This window comes from Erythrolamprus reginae, chromosome 1 (assembly GCF_031021105.1).
Source record: "Erythrolamprus reginae isolate rEryReg1 chromosome 1, rEryReg1.hap1, whole genome shotgun sequence".
Lineage (NCBI taxonomy): Eukaryota > Metazoa > Chordata > Lepidosauria > Squamata > Dipsadidae > Erythrolamprus > Erythrolamprus reginae.
In genome coordinates, this window is record NC_091950.1 from 104,481,344 (window position 1) to 104,499,137 (window position 17,794).

General features: G+C 38.0%; 1 protein-coding gene across 1 annotated transcript in view; it reads left to right on the forward strand.

The window, feature by feature from the left end:
* Positions 1-17,794, forward strand: part of SLC1A2 (solute carrier family 1 member 2) — a 37,198-nt gene that overhangs the window by 10,239 nt on the left and 9,165 nt on the right. The window contains exons 3-8 of the mRNA XM_070735054.1: positions 203-453; positions 3,729-3,891; positions 6,390-6,516; positions 10,208-10,441; positions 12,460-12,654; positions 15,450-15,584. Of these exons, the coding sequence (XP_070591155.1) occupies positions 203-453; positions 3,729-3,891; positions 6,390-6,516; positions 10,208-10,441; positions 12,460-12,654; positions 15,450-15,584 (1,105 nt within the window). The remainder of the gene's footprint in view (positions 1-202; positions 454-3,728; positions 3,892-6,389; positions 6,517-10,207; positions 10,442-12,459; positions 12,655-15,449; positions 15,585-17,794) is intronic.

Consider the following 17,794-nt stretch of genomic DNA (forward strand, 5'->3'; position numbering starts at 1 on the left):
AGGAAAAAGATAATGTATACTATTATATTAGCTTGTGAAGTATACAAACCAGTGAAAATTTGCAAAATGCAACAGCAAGAGGATAAACTTATTTGTAAAATGTCAGTCATAAGAAACATACTTGGTCATTATGCGGGTTCTCAATAATCAAGAATAGGTCAAGAATAGGTCATAATTCTTCCCAATTCAATTTTGGTTACAGGGTTGTCAGGACTGGATGCTAAAGCCAGTGGTCGATTAGGGACGAGAGCTATGGTATATTATATGTCCACAACAATTATTGCCGCTATCCTGGGAGTGATCTTGGTCTTAGCCATTCATCCTGGGAATCCAAAACTCAAGAAGCAGCTGGGAGAAGGAAAGAAGAATGACGAAGTATCCAGTCTTGATGCTTTCTTGGACCTTATTCGAAACTTGTTCCCTGAAAATCTTGTGCAAGCATGTTTTCAACAGGTAAAAGCTGTGTGTTTCATGCATGATAACTACAGTATGTGAAAATATCATTAAGTGAAATGTTAAGCAGAATGACCACTGCACATGCCAGTTGCTTTACCAATCTGATACCTTCATACTTAAAACATATTTGAATGATAACTGACAAAACTTATGTTTGAATCTTTATTGCATTGCATGAGCTGCAAAAAATATCTTTTTAAAAATAATTACCTTCATTTGTAATGAGGGCTGTGCAATTTCCCTCTGGATTCTAATTTGTTTTATTTTGTTGGAACTTAAAAATCTGGATCTATTCTTGTCTGAACTATAACCAGCGCCCCAAAGATGCTTTTTCAGAAGGCAACTGGAATTTCTTGGGGGTTTTTTCTTTTGAAGACGTTTAACTTCTCATCGAAGAAGCTTCTTCAACTTTGACAGGATAGCGGGGAGTGGAAGGATTTATATACCTTGCAGACAGCTGGTCATTTGCATCCTTTTAGATTGTTGTTGAAGATCTGTGTCTTCAGGGTCATCTGAGTAGTGCTCCTGGTTCCTGTAGTTTGCATTTCCCCCCCTCTGGAAATCCATTCCTATTCCCATAAAATTCAAAGGGTGTTGATCCCAAATTGTATAGCTAAAAGTTTTCAAAAGAAAAAAAAAACAAGAAAAGAGTTGGCTCTTGAAAAATCACCTTTGGGACAACCATGACCTGGATGACTGAGAATCTATACAGACTATAACCAGCAAAATCTAGAAGGCGATAGGCTACTCATTTCAGTATTCTTAGGGTCATCAATGTTGCAAAAAGTGAATGAGTTTTGAAGTGTTAGATGAGTTCTAGGAGGTGCCAGAAACAGTAAAAAAAGAGCTAAGTGATTAGTGATGAATGTATCCACCCAAGTAAGATCTGAAATGTTTTTGTATTAAGGAAGGATGGTGAGAGTGCTCTGTTGTTTAATCCACTTTTACAAATGAATAAATACTTTAGCCTGGGGTGACTTTTTCCTGAGAAAAATACATTAATATGACTTTCTAAAGATTATATGAACTGGCTTTTTATTGTCTATACTTTGTGCCATACAAACCAGGAGCTCTTTTCTCCCACATCTCTCCTGTTAATTTGTTTAGCAGTTTCATGAATTATTTTATAATGAAATGGACAAGACCTGTTGTCAACCTTTTTTCAGTTATCTCTAAAGGTGTTATTGAATTAAAACAGTGTATTAACTGATTTGTAGCTCTAAGCTTATCCTTTCTACCTAGAGGGTAAGGAAGGAGCATAACCATCAAGACACACAAATTCAGACAGGGATGCCAAAGTCAAGATGACAGCTGCAACAGGGCAATCAAAACTCTGTCTGGAATTTATCTGTGTCCATGTATTAAAAGTATTTCCCCCCCTTTCAGTACATTATACTCAAAAAAGGGGTTAATAGGCCGAGCAGGAAGTTTAACATCAACAACACAAGTTTCTTTTTTAACTTTTGAGAATTCTGATATTAAGGAGCACAATTTTCATATTCACAGAATCATGCAAAAAAGAAGTATAGAGAAAGATAGGAATAGTATCCACTTAAAATGCTAAACTGGTCTCCCACTTTTTAACTAATTGCATTTGACACAACATGAGTAAACTGGTTGGACTCCTGAAAAGCTGCATAATGAGATAATAGGCTGAGTGGGAAGCAAGGCGAGCGGTTCTTTATACTGTACTATTAGCATTATCACTTCTTTTTTAAATTGTTTGCTATTCATTAAGTTATACCTGTATTATTCTTCTAAACAATTCATTTCAACTCTCATTGCTTCACTATTCAGATTGCTGTTGATCCTATTCCTAGATTCCTGTTACTGATATTTTAACTGACTAGCACACCAGCCTTGATTGATGGATCTGTATTCACACAATAAATTCTCTAAGCATCAAACAATTAAAACTGAAGATCAATTAATGAATTGCACAAACACTTAACAGTAAGAGGGCCAATAATACAGAAAGCAAAACAAATCCTGCCAAAAAAAGAATATGAGTCAATCCAAGAGAAGGTACCACATTTAAGGAACTAAAAGTGTTTTACAAAGGAGAGAAAAGTTTGCTTTGTATGACATGAAATAAATGTTTTAAATATGTCAAGGAACAGAAACTGGTAACAGAAAAAAAGCTAATTAAATTTTTGGGAAAATATAGCATTGAGTAACACATGATAAAGAAGGTTCTACTTTGCTCTTTTAAATACTGTAGAAGGTTTGGAATGAGGGAGCATGTGCTGAACCAAAAATAAATTCAAGGCACAAATAATCAGATACATGAGTGTCCTTCATTATAGTTGTATATTTTCTGAGGCACCATTTGCATATAGGTCATCCTACCACCACTCCTCAATGATTTTAACCAGGTTTGCTTGTGATTTAGAAATATTTTTGGATCCAGACTTGAGTTTTCCTCATTTGAATGTTGTTCTTAATCAAAATCTGTGATAGTTTATTCCAATGCCCAGCCAGATTATAAGTGCAGTTCTTCATTTCTTACTAATGAGTAAGTTAGCCTTATTCATTGTTTTCAGGAGGGCAAGTAATAAGGATGTAATATCCTAGAAAGAACATCGCAACTTGATCTCCATTTAGCTCCAGAATTTTAATTATTTAAAATAATTTTAATTATTTAAAATCATTTGTGTTGAATATCAGATCAAATGTGCTTTTGTATTTTAGTTATTACAGTAGACTGCTCGCCTCTTTTCTAATATGTTTTAAATAGGTTGGGCACATGCTGCTCCTTGACCTATTTCTTATTTGTGAAGGTGTAATCTAGTTATAGTATCAACAGATAACAATGCCTAGCTGGCCCTGGAAGGTGTCTTGAGATATTGGATGGGGCACCTTAAAAAAAACATCGAAGTCGTAGTCCAGAAGGGGGAATTGAAAATCAATCTAAAAGAAAGCAGCTATAAATCACTTATGCGCTTTTTATCAGGAACAAACGTATTGTCAAGCTAAGTCCAAGAACAAGGTACAACAATTCAGCCAGTGCCTTACAGATAATCCTCAACTCACAACAGTTCATTTAGTGACTGTTCAAGGTTACAACGGCACTGATAAAGGAGACTCATGATAATTTTTACGACCATTGCAGCCTCCCCATGGTCACATGATCAAAATTCAGAAAATATTCTGATTCATAAAAGTGTGCAAAAATAGCTGTTTTAAGAGTATTTCCTAGTATGAGGTTGGAAAAACTGTATCTAAAAGGCAATTTTCCAGTTGCATTTTCATTCTGCATTTCATTCTTTCAGATTCAAACAGTTACCAAAAAAGTCCTCATGCCACAAGAAATGGAAGAACCATCTAATGTTACGGATTCCATCTTTGCCATCCTGAATGAAACAGAAGTTACTCCAGAGCCTCAAATAATTGTTAAGAAGGGCCTTGAGTTTAAGGATGGAATGAATGTCTTAGGTATTCTCTCTCTCTTCAGACACCTATTGAATTTATTTTATAGGCATGTTCTGTCATTCAGAAAAACTGAAATTATTTGTTTATAAATCTAATAGATTCTTGATCTATTCCAGTGTAGTTATCTTATACCAGTTTGCATCTAGGCAGTTTAGGTTAAAATTGAAGCTTCCTTCAGGTGTACATTCACAAAAGGAAAAATATTGGTTTCGTTCAAATTTTGAGAAATGCCCAATTGTATATGAACAGTTGCAGTTACAGGTACTTCACACTAGTTACCATGGGTATCAAACTTGTGGTGTCACGTTGCCATTATGTGATATTTTGTGACGTTTGTTTCCATTCGTGGAGCTGTGTGTGTGTGGACTGCACGTGACATATCCACCCAAGGGCTGCCAGTTTAATACCCCTGGTATAGAGGGAAAGACATCCTGTTCACTGCTGCAAATTAGTTTTGCATGTATAAGCACAGTGTTAAATGAAAGTTGTATTTTTATTGTTATTTTATATCAGTCGGAATATCAGTTCTTTAAATGTGTTCAGGCATATTTGCAGACAAAAATGGAATTGCTGCTGAGAAGTAATAGTGTTGAATAACAGTAGACAGTTATCTGCTGTGCTATTAAAAGAGAAGGTTGTAGAAGGAACACCCAAAATCCATCTCAATTGGGTAAATTACATAAATCTATTAACAATAAGGTATTTTAATCAAAACTAAACTTAATATGTGGGGTGGGGTTTTATGTGTAGCATGTATATTCTAATGTATTGATTAAAGGCCAGATATTGTGAAATCTTACCAAGTGGGAATCTGAATAGGCTAAATGTTACTTTTGGGCTCCACTCATTTTTTTACTAACTAGCATTTAAGAGACAAAGCTGGTGTTTTTAAGAAGACTGAGGCTACTAATTGGATAATTAGTTGCTGACATCAGAAATGGAACTTTATCCCACTGGACAAAACATGAGGTAGTTTCCACTTAATTTCACTTATTTTCACAGACATCTAAATAGATTAAATTGTTTTTAAAACTTTGATCCTCCTAATATCTTACCAAAGGCCAAGAATGTTTTAATATTATCTACTAATAATTCTGCAAATCTCTGAAACCATGACTCAGTTCAGTTACATCAGAATGAAGGTTAAGCAAAGAATTTAAACAAACCTAAAATGGAATGTCTTTGTAACTTTCTGCATTTCTGCATTTGCTCTATATCCCATTTTTCTAGAGTATATTTAGGAATGCAGGGAGAGCGAGTGAATCAGTTCCATCCTTAGTTTTTGTATTGTTTAGGGATATTGTAGACACCTTGGTATCATTTGAAAATAATTACAGACAGTTTCTTGTAGCCCTGCTCCACATGCTTATGAGCTTCTGCATAGATTCACAAGGATGTTAACAAGATGAGAAACTAAACTGATCCTTGACTAAGAGCCACGGAGCAAAGCTACTCCCTCAACTCCGTAATCTGTGAATGCTTGGCCAATTAGGACTGAATTTCTTCAAAATAGTATCTCCAATCCTAAATCGCCCATAACCAAGGTCAGAATGCCACTGAGTGGTTAAGAAAAAATCAACAGAGGTGCACAATGTTTTATGAAATTATATGCTATATATTTTATTTCTGGGGAGTGATTAAGCCATCGAGCTATAAATAGGGGGACTGTAAATTCTAATCCAACCTTGGCCTGAAGCCAGCTGGGTTATCTTGGGCCAGTAGCTTTCTATCAGCCCTAGGAAGGAGGCAGTGGCAAACCACTTCTGAAAAATCTTGCCAAGAAAATACACACACACAAAAAAAAATGTGTCAGAATTTATCTATGGATAGTCCATGAATGCTTTAAGATGAAGTGCTCTTATCACTCTCCAAAATCACTATTCATTAAAAGGCATTCCTTAATTATATATCTGTTTTTAAACAGATCATTAACAATAACAAATATAATAATAACATCTTATTAACATATGACTTGCCTAAGAAAAAGAAAGACAAAATTATTGTGTTGGACTATACGTCGGAATAGTCCAGGTGGAAAATAATAAAGTCTAAAAAATTTTGCAATTCAAATTTCATTTTTAAAAAACCAACACCATTACCTAAGATTAAAGCAAGGGAATAATCACAGTTACTGGAACTCATATGAGCTTCCATGCACTGGAAACTGACCATCTGAAACTGACCATCTTTATGACCCAAGGAAGCCTCTCATTGGGTCAGGGAATGTTCAAGAAAGGCTAGGATTTTAGGGAATCCTAAAGGGGGAAAGAAGGAATTACAGTGATAATGCAAACTCAAAATAAACCTGACTTGTTTGAGGTAATTGTTTTCTTGGTTTTGTCCCCAATTCTCCTTTTTAATTTTGTCTCCTCCTACAAAAATCACATTTTTTTCTTAATGGTAAATAGAGGTAGAAGAATACTGAGAATTCCCCATCAGAAAATATCACAATTTTAAGAAAAGTTTCATAAAAGAGTCTGATGGTAATATTCTTTCGACAGGCCTCATTGGGTTTTTCATTGCTTTTGGTATCACAATGGGCAAGATGGGAGAACAAGCCAAGATGATGGTGGATTTCTTCAATATCTTGAATGAGATCGTAATGAAATTAGTAATTATGATCATGTGGTAAGTTTAAGTCATCATCTACTAGATACACCAAGCCCTGTTCTATTGTGGAAATCATTTGGAATTTGATCAGTAATTATACAGATCCAACTTTGTTGGATCAAGCCAAAAGTATATATCATCCAGGAGTCTGGACTGCAAATATATCCAGGAATTTCACAAGCAGGATATGATAACATCTTCTATTCGTGCTTCCTAGCTAATGGTGATGAAATCATGTTGTTTTTGATTTTGGAGGTCATGGAGACCCAGCTATTGTAAGCCTGCCAAAATGTTTGCATTGATGTATTTTATTATATTGGATTGAAACTACAATCTTTTTGTCTTTTTTTGTTTCTGCTTTCCAATTTTGTTTCTCCTTCATAGTACAAAGCATTTTGTAAAGAACAATATAGAGAAGAATTATGGTTTCTTTTTACAATAAGTAAGCAGACAGAAGTCTTTGTAAGGGTGGGTTGGGTTCAATAAAAGGTGAACATGGGCAATAGAGAATATTTCTATCTGCTATGTCATGCCCCACTAAACAACATCTCAGCTCATTATAGAATCCCAGTAGACTATTGTTTCATTCTTCATTGCTTCATTCTTGATTAGCAGCATCTTGGAAGATGATTAGTGGCCATGAGTTTGGTTTATAAATTGGTGGGAGGGGGACTTTTCATTTAAAATCTATCCAATTTGACTTGGTTCCAGTTCAAAGAAAGATTCAGGAAATCATATGCTGTACCTCTTGCTGAGGAGCCCGGAAAACCCACATCTGGTAGCTGTTTTAGCACTGCCTCTTCCTCCTCAGAACAAAGGAGTAGATTCAAGGATTTTGTAGCTAGGTTTTATAACATTGAATTGCATTTGGACTGAGTTACATAACAATATCTGCTTATGGCAGCCTTTTGAAGCATCAGTTTGTACAGAATCTCAGGGGTTATTGTATTTCAGCTCTGATCCCTTTGGAGGCCCTTCTTTATCTTTGCGTGGCTGTACAAATGTCCATAGCAGGGTGAAATTCAGCAGGTTCTGACAGGTTCTGGAGAACCAGTAGCGGAAATTTTGAATAGTTCAGAGAACCGGCAAATGCCACCTCTGGATGGCCCCAGAGTGGGGTGGGAATGGGGATTTTGCAATATCCTTCCTCCAGGAATGAAGTGGGAATGGGGATTTTGCAGTATCCTTTCCCTGCTACACCCACCAAGGCATGCTCACAAAACCGGTAGGGGAAAATTTTGAATTTCACCCCTGAAGAGCAGTTGATATACTGTATGTCATGGTCCAGCAAAATCTAACGTTTAATTTACTGTGTGATGCTCTAGTTTTTTTCTGTATCAGAACTGGATCTTTGCATCACAGTTGTTCTCACATGCTGTTTAGGATCCATTTTACAGTAAGCTGCTAATAGTGATTCCATAGCTTCTAGTGTTACAGTTATAAGGATTTTACTCATGAAACTTGTTTATTTATACAGTGGTACCTCGAGATACGAGTTTAATTCGTTCCGGACCTGGGCTCTTAAGTCGAGCAGCTCTTATCTCGAACGACTTTTCCCCATAGGAATTAATGTAAATAATTTTAATTGGTTCCAGCCCTCAAAAAACTCACAAAGTTAGTCTAAATTATGCAGAAAGACATGTTTTTAATGAAGAAATGTACATGTACATATAAATGAATAATGAAGTTTCTTTCACTTAACTTGTAAACTTTCTTAAACTTTTAAATTTACATATGTTCAACTTCTCTGCCACCCAATCCTGTAGGACAGAGGTCCCCAACCCTTTTTGCACCAGGGACCGGCTTTAAGCGATCAAGAGAAGAATGGGTGAATGAATGGACGGAGGGTGGGAAGGAAGGAAGGAAAGAGGGAAGGGACAGGAACAGAGGAAGGAAGCAAGGAAACTTATGAAAGGGGAGAGTAAGAGAGGAATGAGTGAAGGGAGGGAGGGAGGGAAGAAGGTGGGAAGGAGAAAGAAAAGAAGAAATAGAGGAATGGAAGGTAAAAGAGAGAAAGAAAAAGAGCAAGAAAGAAAGCTGCAAGCACCCCCCCGAGCCCCCCAGGCCGGCTGCAACCTTTTAAAACACGCGCGCCGCTTCGCAGCTGTCTCCTGAAGCCGAACGCGGAAGTTAGCGTTTGGCTTCAGGAGACAGCTCCTTGGCGCTTGTATCTCGAATTTGGGCTTGTAAGTAGAACAAAAATATCTCTCCCCTCCCAGCTCTTATCTCGAGTTGCTCTTAAGTAGAGCAGCTCTTATGTCGGGGTTCCACTGTATAGGCAAAACACTTATTGTATGGAGATAAAGTTATTTGTTTTCATATCTAAAAGATACTTGATGTCCAGTTATTTATGACAGTTATCTGAAGAAATGGTCCAGTCTTAACAACAGCTTCAGTAATTTGTAAAACTCTTATAAACACCATAAAAACATAAAACAACGCTGAACATTCAGTAAAGATACCTTAAAACCAGATTGTGAGGATTATCCTCTGGATATTTCAGGAAGGGGAGTATCTGGCACCTTTGGAAACTGCTTAAAACAACGTCGAGAAGCTTATAGATTACTAGGATTCTTCATTGAAGGATCAGATGTAAACCCATAGTTTCAGCTTAGTTCATGGTAAAATAGTGAAGATGTGATGTGTGAGGGCATTCATGAAATTCCAGTTTTCAGAAGACTGGCTTAAGTTGTAATAAAAGCATTAGTCTCCAAAAGACACAATATTTTATTGCCATCTAAAACGATCACAGCTTCTCTTCTATAATTAGTTACAAAGAGCAGTAGTGCTATCTACCCTGTTGTATGCCAGTGAGAGTTGGACTGTATACAGGAGACATGCTAGGCAATTGAATCACCTCCACATGATCTGCCTCCATGGAATTCTGAGGATCCGGTGGCAGGATAAGGTGCCTGACACTGAGGTCCTCTCCAGAGCAGGCCTGCCATCAATTCCCACCCTGCTGATGAAAGCCCAGTCACACTGAGGAGTCCATGTTGCTAGGATGTCAGACCATTGCATCCCTAAATAGCTCCCGTGTGGTGAGCTGTCTAAAATATAGCAATCGCATGGGGGACAAAGGAAGTGAGGCAAAGACACGTTCAAAGCCTCCTTCAAGTCCTTTAATATTGACACCTCCTCCTGGGAAGCCCTGATACAAGATTGATGAACATGGTGGATGTTGATCCACCAAGGCTGCCTGACATCTGAGGACAGAAGAACATTCATAGCGGAAGAGAAGCGAGCACTCCGCACAGTCAGAGCTGCAAATGCTGCAACAATGGAACCTACACATGTTTGCCCAACATGTGGCAGACATTTTGTGCTCATACAGGCCTTACCAGCCACCTGCAGACACATTAGATGTCAAGGTCCTCTTCGAACACCATGGTCAAACCTAAGTTATAAAGATCTGATTGAATATTTCTCTACTAATATAGTAGAAGAATGCAAGTGGGCAAAAGGAATGTATAAACAGATAGGTTTAATTTTCTCATTCACAGTGTTATATTAGGCAAAATTATACAGACTTTATCCTTAGCAAACATAAAAACAACATTGAAGCAGAATATGTAAGTTCAAGTTTTCTGAAAGTGAAATAAAATTCTAATAAGAGGGAAAATTTCCTGGGTTTTGCTTTTAGTGTATTTGATTATTACTAGGTTGATACCTGTAATTCTATTCCACGTTTCTTATTTCTTTCTTCTAGGTATTCTCCATTGGGCATTGCCTGTCTCATTTGTGGAAAAATCATTGCAATCAAGGATTTGGAAGTAGTTGCTCGGCAGCTTGGCATGTACATGGTAACTGTGATCGTAGGTCTTCTCATCCATGGAGGGATTTTTTTGCCTCTCTTGTATTTTGTAATTACAAGAAAAAACCCCTTCTCATTTTTTGCTGGGATCTTTCAAGCATGGATCACTGCTCTAGGCACAGCTTCAAGGTATTTCATAGAAAACGATGATGTTTGCTAGAGATGTATCTCTCCTTTCACAGGACTACCTTTGAACCAAAATGGACAAGAAATTCAATATCATGATAAAGAATTGTGTCCTGAATCATTTTTCTCCAAGGCTATTGCTTGCCAACTGCACGATTGCAGACCAGAGCTATCGGAAACCTTTGTTAGGGTAAAAAGTGTCCCAAAAGTAGAAAGTCAAAGGATTTTGCCTGACTTCTATTGATAAAAGAGATTGGCCTGGACCTGTTGTACTTTGATCTAAGATTGCTCCGAAAACTCTTATTTTTCTTTGGAGTTGGTGATGGCTGGATTGTCATTTTTACATAGTTAGGTTTTCTTTTTAGTGTCCCAAGTCCATCGACTGGGTGATACAAAAACTGTGCAAACAAACAACAAACAAACAAATACACATGAGTACATATATATGTGCATAATAATGACAACGGGGTCAAAAACATTGAAGTATTGCAGGACACACCTATTTGTATCAGTTCAAGAACTTAAAACAGCCAATCATCTTTCATAAGTCTCTCCTTTGCACAGAATGTTGTATTAACTTGTAGCATGCCTAGAGAGTGGCGAATAGAATAGAATTCTTTATTGGCCGAGTGTGATTACACACACAAAGGATTTGTCTTGGTGCATATGCTCTCCAGGTACATAAAAGAAAAAGATACATTTGCCAAGAATCATGTGGTACAACTCTTTATGATTGTCATATAGGGAAAAAATTAGAAATGCAGAAATAAAACAAAGTTTCATGACTCATGATACTGTGTCCATGGGATCTTATTACAGTGTTTATGTAGATAGGAGCTATTAGTTTGTACTGGGTCCAGGAAATAATACTTGGCCCCTATCTTTATTCCTGGTGTATTATTTCTGTCCTTTGTGACTAATTGTAGTCTACTCTATTCTAATTCTAGTCTCTTCTGTTCTACCCTATTCTAACTGGGTATGGCTAGTCTAACGAAGACAAGGACTGGGTAAGGCATGATAGTAGCCTTCCAATATTTGAGGGGCTGTCACACAGAAGAGGGGACTGATCTGTTTTCCAAAGCACCAGAGGGCAGGACAAGAAGTAACCGAATTATAAAAAAGAGATCCAACCTAGAATTAAGGAGAAATTTCCTGTCAGGAAAAACAATAAATCAGCAAAACAGCTTGCTTGTAAGTGCTCCATCGCTGGAGCTTGTTAAGAAGAGGCTGGATGGCCATATGTCTGGAATGGTATATGTTCTGCTTGACCAGAACCTATACCAGTATTGGATTAGAAGATTTCTAAGATTCCTTTCAACTCTATTCTATATTCTATGTTTTCCCTTACACGGTGAGAAGATTAATAGTAATACTAATGCAGACTTAATGAATTGTTTCACAGTGTTGAGGGGATTATTTGTTTAGCAGAGTGATGGCATTTGGGGAAAAACTGTTCTTGTGTCTAGTTCTGGTGTGCAGTGTTTAATAGTGTTGTTTTGAGGGTAGAAGTTGAAACAATTTATGTCGATGTGAGGGGTCCTTGCTGATGTATCACTGGCTCCACCCTGCAAGCATTTGGAAAGATAATTAATAGTTGACTCTTCCCTCAGATGGTTGGCCCAGGAAGAGCAGAGCTCCCATTTGGTGAAGATAGAAATAGCAATAGCACTTAGACTTATATATTGCTTCACAGTGCTTTACTCTAAGCAGTTTACAGAGTCAGCATATTGCCCCCAACAAGCTGGGTCCTCAATTTACCAACCTCAGAGTGAGGGAAGGGTGAGTCAGTCTTGTGAGATTTGAACTGCTCGCAGCTGACAGTCAGCAGAAGTAGCCTGCAGTTCTGCATTCTAACCACTGTGGCACTATTTAATTGCTTATTGATTCAGTTGTAGAATTTATGGGGGGTTTGTATTTTGTTTGCTGGTTTTTGTATGCTGCCCAGAATCAGGTTGAGTTAAGCAACTGTTCAAATGTTTAAAATAACAAAATAAAATAATCTATTTCCCTTGGTCCTTCAGTGCTGGTACCTTGCCTGTTACTTTTCGCTGTCTTGAAGAAAATTTGGGCATTGATAAGCGTGTGACAAGGTTTGTCTTGCCTGTTGGAGCCACAATTAATATGGATGGAACTGCCCTTTATGAAGCAGTGGCTGCCATCTTCATAGCACAGATGAATGGCATTGTTTTGGATGGTGGACAGATAGTCACTGTCAGGTAATCTAAAGGGGTCGATAAAAAAATTGATATCCCAACCTTAAATATTGCAAAATGATTTACATTTGGAAGTACATGCTAGTCTTTACTCATGCTCAGAATCTATAAAAAGTTTCTGTTTCCATCATGACAAGAAGTGAAAAGAGCTCTTTTCCAATTTCACTATTTATATACAAATACAAGCAGTCTGATAGACATCGTTTATGTGATATTAAACAATAAGCTTGATTTTTCATCCTATTCATAGTAAATAGAAAAAAACAGTGAAGGTCCAATTGGCAAAACTTAAATGAATCACATGCTGCTTTAATATCACAACAATTAACAAGAATGTAATTGGGAAAAATGGTTTTGAAAAGGAGCAGATGGGCAGGTTAAGTAACCCAGGCTTAATGATTCTACCTGGGACCAAAAATTTTATTACCAATGTCATATGACTGCATCCAGCAGTCCTCAGTTACTGTCATTAAGTGAGGATCTTAAGTTATCATGGTTTTTGATTTCCTGTTGGCTTCCCCATTGACTGTAGTTGTGGAAAGCCAACAGAGAAGGTTGCAGATTGTGATCCACATACCATGGGTCACTCTCATGCTCAGAAATTGGAGCTGGTTGGTGAGATTTTAAGACAATGTTGGATTACCATTTGTCTCAAGTAGTGTAGTTTCCTTCCCAAGCAGACCTCCTCTAACTCTGTTTTTTTTAATTATTATTATTATTATTGTTGTTGTTGTTGTTGTTGTTGTTGTTATTATTATTATTATTATTATTATTATTATTATTATTATTACATAAGTACAGGTATGCAACAATGACCAAAAATTTGAGGACTGATTATAAGTACCACTCATTCACAAGTATGACAAATTCAACTGGTTGCTGAACAAATGGTCATTAAATGAGGACTCTTGTAATAAATGCATTTGGAAATATTTTGATTCTGATATTGGCCTGTTACTGTGTTATGTTGCACCTCCCACCATCTCTAAACATTTGCAAATGCTGACTTCAATTTTTTAACACCTGTTTTAAACTCAATTAATCAATTTAATCAATTAAATTTAAAATCAATTAATCAATTTAATATAAAATTGATAGATGTTATGAATTTATAAGAAAAATGGATTGGGATCCAAGACTATCAGTTTGCCAATAGAAAGCAGTCCTCTTTGGAAATGTGAGGACCATTGCAGAGTTTTGGAGTGTGCAATGCGTTGATGGTTTCACGAGAAACAAGTGAGGTATTTCCCATGCAAGTAGGATAGTACAGGTAGTACTTGAAGTATGAACACAATTGAGCCTGAAATTTCTGAGACATTTGTTAAGTGAGTTTTGCTCCATTTTATGACCTTTGTTCATTGCAGTGAATCACTGCACTTGTTAAGTTAGTAACTTAACATGCTTGTTAAGTAAACCTGGCTTTCCCATTGACTTTGCTTAGGGTTATGTGCAGTGAAGGGCTACCAAAATTTTTACTACCACACTGTGGCTGTGGCTTATGCAAGACGCCCTGCATTTTCTTTCAACATCTTTCAGTGCAAATTGGGTGCTCTGGGCTGGAGCTCCATTTTCGCTACCCACTACATTCCCCCCTGTCCATGCAGCAGCCCATCCCTGGTTATGTGGCCACTGAAGATGACCATATAACCCTAGGACACTGCAGTCATTATAAATATGAACCAGTCCCCAAGCATCATAATTTTGATCACGTGACCATGATGATGCTGTAAGGATCATAAGTGTTAAAAGCAGTCATAAGGCTCATTTTTCAGTACCATTGTTACTTCAAATAGTCCCTAAATGAACTTTCGTGAGTCAACAAGTACCTACATTTTGAAAAATATAGTACCAAACTCTAGAGAAAGTGCCGAGGAGGATGACTAGTGGACTGGAAACTATAACATAGGAAAAGTGGGAAGGACTGGGCATGGACACTCTAGCAAAGAGAAGGACCAGGGAGACCTGATAGCAGTCTTCCAATACTTGAGGGGCTGTCACACAGAGAAGGGGGTCAGACTGTTTTTCAAGGTACCAGAAGGCCAAACAAGGAATAACATATGGAAACTGACCAAGGAGAGATTCAACCTGGAAATAAAGAGAAAATTTCTGACAGTGAGAGCCATCAACCAGTGGAACAGCTTGCCTGCGGAGGTTGTGAGAGCTCCAACACTTGAGACTTTCAAGAGAGATTGCAGGACCAATTGTCTGCAATGTTGTAAGATTATTATTATTATTATTTATTAGATTTGCATGCCACCCCTCTCCAAGGACTCGGAGCGGTTCACAACAAGAAAACAGTACAAATCCAATATTTAAAACAGTTTAAAACCCTTAACATAAAAACAATCATACATCTCATACAGACCATACATAAAGTGGAAACGGCCCAGGGGAATCAATTTCCACACGTCTGATGGCAGAGGTGGGTTTTGAGGAGTTTGCGAAAGGCAAGGAGGGTGGGGGCAGTCCTAATCTCCGGGGGAAGTTGATTCCAGAGGGTCGGGGCCACCACAGAGAAGGCTCTTCCCCTGGGTCCCACCAGACGACATTGTTTCGTCGACAAGACCCGGAGAAGGCCAACTCCGTGGGACTTAACCGGTCGCTGGGATTCATGCAGCAGAAGGCGGTCCCGGAGATATCTCCTATTTGAGCAGGGGGATAGGCGCGCTAGATGACCTAGAAGGTCCCTTCCAACTCTAGTAATCTATCTATCTAACATTATTTTTGAGAAGATAATAAAAAGAGTTCATGTTTACACAATTCCTGCATTAAATAAAGTTACGTGTTTTCTTTTACAGTTTGACGGCCACTCTTGCCAGCGTTGGAGCTGCAAGTATACCGAGTGCGGGACTGGTGACCATGCTTCTTATCCTCACTGCAGTAGGACTTCCCACCCAGGATATAAGCTTACTTGTGGCAGTAGATTGGCTCTTGTGAGTAAGGCTGTTTTTATGACAGATGTCAAAAAAGTGTTTGCTTATCCAGCTGATAGGATATTAACTTCTGCCTTCAGTCACCTCCTCATGATACACTGCAAGCTAGTGATTAATCACAGATTGATAATAGAAATATTTATGATCAAACCCTTGTTGATCAGGGAATATCCTACATGGCTTTGGAAGAGCCATACACTGTGTCCTAGCTCAATCCACTTCACAGAATTTGATTTTCAGTGCTCAAAGAAAAAGCAAAATATTTACGATACAAAGGCATTAATGTCATGTATGTGAATTGTTTCTCATATCCAATAGTAAGTAATATATACACGTTGTGTGCTATTAGCACTATTAATAGCAGTATAATAATAACTACTAATAGTTATCATAATAATATAATGTCTTATAGCAATAGCACTTTGACTTACATTATATATCACTCCATAGTGTTTACAGCAGAGGTCCTCAACCTTGGTCTGTGGAGTGGCACCGGGCTGCAGCATGCCAAAAAATGGGCTGTGCAAACAAGCGAAGGCACTACAATGTTCCCTCGATTTTCGCGGGGGATGCGTTCCGAGACCGCCCGCGAAAGTCGAATTTCTGCAAAGTAGAGATGCGGACGTAAATACACCATTTTTGGCTATGAACTTTATCACAAGCCATCCCTTAATACTTTAAACCCCTAAGTTACCATTTCCCATTCCCTTAGCAACCATTTACTTACCATTATTACTGGTACTCACCACTGAATAAGACACTTAGTGATCCTGATATTTATAAACGTAATTATTTATTAACAATATGACGTCATCGGGCGGGAAAAACCATGGTATAGAAAAAAAGCTGTGAAGTATTTTTAATTAATATTTTTTGAAAAACCGTGGTATAGGCTATTCACGAAGTTCGGACCCGCGAAAATCGAGGGAACACTGTATTCCTTTTTTAAATCTTGGAATGGAAGGAGGACAAATATTCAATCTCTGCCCTGGCCATGAGCTATAATATATAGAATTAAGTAATATGTAGAAACTACATATGTAATATGTAAAAAATGAGATGGATGCTAATTCTTTTGCAGTTCTATTTTAAGGACTATAGTGTACAGAAGGACTTCCAGGATTGCTTAGGGCACTAAAATTACACATATGTTTGTAGTCTTTCAGTTGTTGACACAACACTGTCCTATCTCTGGATGATCTCAATATTTGCCTTAGAGAGGGTCCCCCCCCCCAAAAAAAAAATACAGGACAATGATGCAGAATTTGCTGTTCACTTTGTAAGAAGGCTTCTAATCTCATCAACTTCTGATTAGAAGCTTCTATGGACACTTGCCCTATATTTAGTGGTCCTGAAGGATTTGATCTTGGCATATTTCTCCTCACCCCAACATATACGCTATTTAAAAATGCTGAAAATGACTTACCTATTGCAGCAATAAACAAGACAAGCTGATAATTAAAACATAGTGCTAAAATGTTAAAACTGCAGAGGCAGCAAGAGATGACAGAATAATATCAGCCAGTGGGACGATAAAACAATCACTTGATTAACAGTCTATTGCAATTGAGCATGTGAGATATTCATCTGACACCAAGAAGACTTTAGTATTGATGCTGTGTAGTTCTCCTGGGAAGGGGGGAGAAAAAGCCATTCTTTACTTTAGATATTAAAAGTTTAAGAAAGTAGGATGACCTATATCACAAAAAGTCCTGTAGCTCATGGACAGAAGGTCGTTGTATAGGAATTGCCTTGGACATCAACTGTTTGCAGGTATAATGATGATGAAAAAGTAACTTTGTGATGAATGTGCTGACCTTTGCACATTCATCACAATGCACCAAGGTCAATAGTATCTTTGCAGTATCTCTATCTCAATAATGGGTGTCAACAGACTCAAACTCAACCCTAATAAGACGGAGTGGCTGTGGGTTTTGCCTCCCAAGGACAATTCCATCTGTCCATCCATTACCCTGGGGGGGGAATTATTAACCCCCTCAGAGAGGGTCCGCAACTTGGGCGTCCTCCTCGATCCACAGCTCACATTACAGAAACATCTTTCAGCTGTGGCGAGGGGGGCGTTTGCCCAGGTTCGCCTGGTGCACCAGTTGCGGCCCTATTTAGATCGGGAGTCACTGCTCACAGTCACTCATGCCCTCATCACCTCGAGGCTCGACTACTGTAACGCTCTCTACATGGGGCTACCTTTG